General features: G+C 38.3%; 1 protein-coding gene across 2 annotated transcripts in view; it reads right to left on the bottom strand.

Moving 5' to 3' along the window:
• Positions 1–1,012: 1,012 nt before the first annotated feature.
• The window catches only part of SOAT1 (sterol O-acyltransferase 1), a 41,795-nt gene continuing 39,524 nt past the window's right edge, over positions 1,013–3,283 (bottom strand). For both annotated transcript variants that reach the window (XM_015570116.1, XM_006754505.2), the window contains 3 exons: positions 3,014–3,112; positions 1,848–1,983; positions 1,013–1,248 (listed from right to left, as the gene is read on the bottom strand). In XM_015570116.1, coding sequence (XP_015425602.1) covers positions 1,028–1,248; positions 1,848–1,983; positions 3,014–3,112 — 456 coding nt within the window. In that variant the 3' untranslated portion in view covers positions 1,013–1,027. The remainder of the gene's footprint in view (positions 1,249–1,847; positions 1,984–3,013; positions 3,113–3,283) is intronic.

The raw sequence follows: 3,283 nt of genomic DNA on the forward strand, positions 1-3,283 counted from the left end.
CACAGCTCCTGAATCTCAGAGGGAAGGCTGGAGTGGGTGGGTGGGACTAGCTCAGCCGGGGGCAAACTACGGCGCGCGGGCTGGATCCGGCCCGTTTGAAATGAATAAAACTAAAAATAAAAAAGACCGTATCCTTTTATGTAATGATGTTTACTTTGAATTTATATTAGTTCACACAAACACTCCATCCATGCTTTTGTTCCGGCCCTCCGGTCCAGTTTAAGAACCCATTGTGGCTCTCGAGTCAAAAAGTTTGCCCACCCCTGGTGTAGAGGCTTTACATGAAGCTTTTAAAGTCCAGTAAACCCCACACAATTGCCCTTCTGACCAAATGTCAAATAGGTCCTACACTCCTTAGGTATCGTGCATTTTATTTTAGCACACCCCTATTTTTAGTAGTCCAGAGCAGTTAGTTCAAATGCACACAGAGGATTAATAGGAAATAAGGAGGGAGCATCAGGGCAGCATGACAGAAACAGTGTAGACAGTAGAAGCTTTGGCAGAGAAACTGATTAATTTGATTGTGGGCATCTTCAGTTACAGGTGCCTGTGAGAAATACCTGGGTATATAAAGAAGGCACCTCCTAATTATTTGGGAGTCATCCACATGCAGCTTAAAGCTGAAGCTCTAAGAATGAGACTCTTATGTAATCATGAAAAATCAAACAACAATAGCAACAAAAGAAAATCAAGGGAAACGGGATCCTAGGCATGTGAGTGTAGCTGGACCTTTTTACAAAGACAATACTTTGGAAAGGAAGGGGTAAAATATACATATATATTCAGGTGTGTGTGGAGGATAGGATACACATTTCCTACATTTTTAAGACACAGGAAGAAAATTACAAGGAGCTAAAGAAAAAGCAGTAAAAGAGTAGGAAATTTAAAAAAAAGGGGAGGGGGCACCAAGTAGGAGAGTTCAAAGTGAAGAAAAAGGCAAAAGAAAAAATTTTAAGAACATTAGGTCAGATAATGTTTCTCTCCGCTTAACATTAATTCATCACAATCTCCACTAATGTCCTTCCCCTTAAAATTGCTCTCCAACCCTCACAATCGGGGACAAACATGTCACTTCTCCACTGCAGCCTGAGAGCTGACTCACGTTTTTCAGAGGACAGTGCTGACGTGCATACCACTCTTGGGAATAAAGGCACAGGATGACCCCCTGGCCTGCAAAAAGTGAAGTCCACATCATGACGTTCCAAATCGGCCTTTTCCGGCTGTCATTGACAATGAAGTTGAAAGCCACTAAAGTCAGGAAGAGAACAAAAAATATATATCAAGACAATCTATTAAGCAGCCTCAGATAGCTGCTATAATCATCTATGTATCACAATGAGCATCAACTGTGCGGACATGGTTTATTCTGGCCACTGCTCCTATAAATAAAAATGAAGCTTCAGTGTTGAAGTTTATTAATCAGTGATTAATTAAAAATCGGACAGTATTCAGAACAGGTGAAAATATATTTCCTGGAATCATTCATATTCTAGCTTATCCTTTCCCTCCACCCAAAAAAGGGTCAGTTTTTTCCAGCGGGTGAACAATGATAGAGTTGAAGAATGGAGAAGTTGTTTTTTATTGTTTTTGTGACCTACCAAATTAGTGTTACCAACAGTCTGCAAGAGGTTATGTGGCTCATTTCTCTACTTCAAAGTATAAACATCTTGAAACAGAGTTGTGTATAATTACTCAAAATCAATGTTCTTTTCCCTCTGATAATCAAACACTGCCTTGAGATGATATTACTGCTCACTGTCTAGCTTCCTGCATTGATTTCATACTTTATTTTCTAAATTTCTCTTTTGGCATCAGCCTCAGTCCTCATGGCATGCCAAGGTACTTACTTCCAAAGAACATGAAAAGCACGAAGAGCACTGGGTAGAAAAAGCTCAAGCAAACCGCTAAGACGTATTCGTGCACGACGGCAGACACAGCGAAGACGGCTAACATGGCAGCAGACTTGAATCTCTTAGTGAAAAACTAGGGTAAGAGGAAAGCATTAGAAAGCAGTTTTTAAAAGGTGACTAATCACAAACTACATACGACTTATAATTATCACGTTAAAGGCATCAATTTAATTATATTTATATTGGACTTGCCAATCTGCTCCTTGGATTAACCCAAATGTATTATAATATAATTAGAAAAAAAACACCTATGCTTAAAAATCCTTATTTTCAAATAAGGCATTTTCAAATCTAATAATGTTGGAAGGGAGAGCGGGCATATTTTTAAAAACATTAATAACTTATACTGGTAAGTCACTGATGGACAAAACATGGTTTTTATATATTAATGAACACATCAGATCTCAACCGTTAGAGTAGCACAGTATGGTCGACAGGGCAGGCGTCCTCTCCATTTTTACAGGTAACAGAACTAAGATTTAGAAAGAAGAGACGTGCTTTGTCCATAAGTGAAACTACACATATTAAGGAAAGAACACTCGAATACAATGCTATCTGATCTACAACACGCTATCACTTAGCCAATAATCCGGAGGAGACACCAGCATTAATCAACCATGAGATTCAAGATTTCATTTCATCAGTCTAAATACATTCTGCTCTGAAGAATGTCTCAAAGACCTACATGACCAATTGGAGAGATGTTAAGTCCATACATAGGGTGGTTCTCCACTTTGAACAGATTTTAAAAAAAAGAAAGTAAATGAAGAAAAAGTTAGAGGGAGATTATCTGTTATCAGTGAGATCCATAAGAAATGATCCATACATGGTGGATCATTTCAACTTATCTGAATGTTTGCCTGCATTCTTACTTGGTAATTATATAAAGTAAAATCCAGAATGAAAACATGGTATTAGACGCAGTAACTGTCAATACTGGTCTCTCAGCAGTATTATTCAAGGCAGAAGAATTCTTAGACATAAATGGCTCATAAGAGAATTAAAGACAACTAAGTATAACTTCCTCCAGCTATACAATATTAATACTTTCTGGAAAAGATTCTCCATTTCTTGAACAACATCAACTAAATCCTGCTGCTTACCCAGAGAAAGTCCTTGTAAGCATAGTAATACAGCCAGTCATGGACCACCACGTTCCAGGTCCTGTAATAGTTGGAGTAGGATGTGGAATTCCACCAATCCTGAGGAAAAAAACCAAAGCTATAAAACTACACACATACCACACACACATACATGTATATACACACAGAGCCAAAGCAAAAACCCCTGAATATTTCCAAAGAACATACACACATAATATCCAGTGTGTGATGATAAACTGTCAGTCCATACACTGATGTCAGAAAAATCAT

This window comes from Myotis davidii, unplaced genomic scaffold, assembly GCF_000327345.1.
Source record: "Myotis davidii unplaced genomic scaffold, ASM32734v1 scaffold591, whole genome shotgun sequence".
Taxonomy (NCBI): Eukaryota; Metazoa; Chordata; class Mammalia; order Chiroptera; family Vespertilionidae; genus Myotis; species Myotis davidii.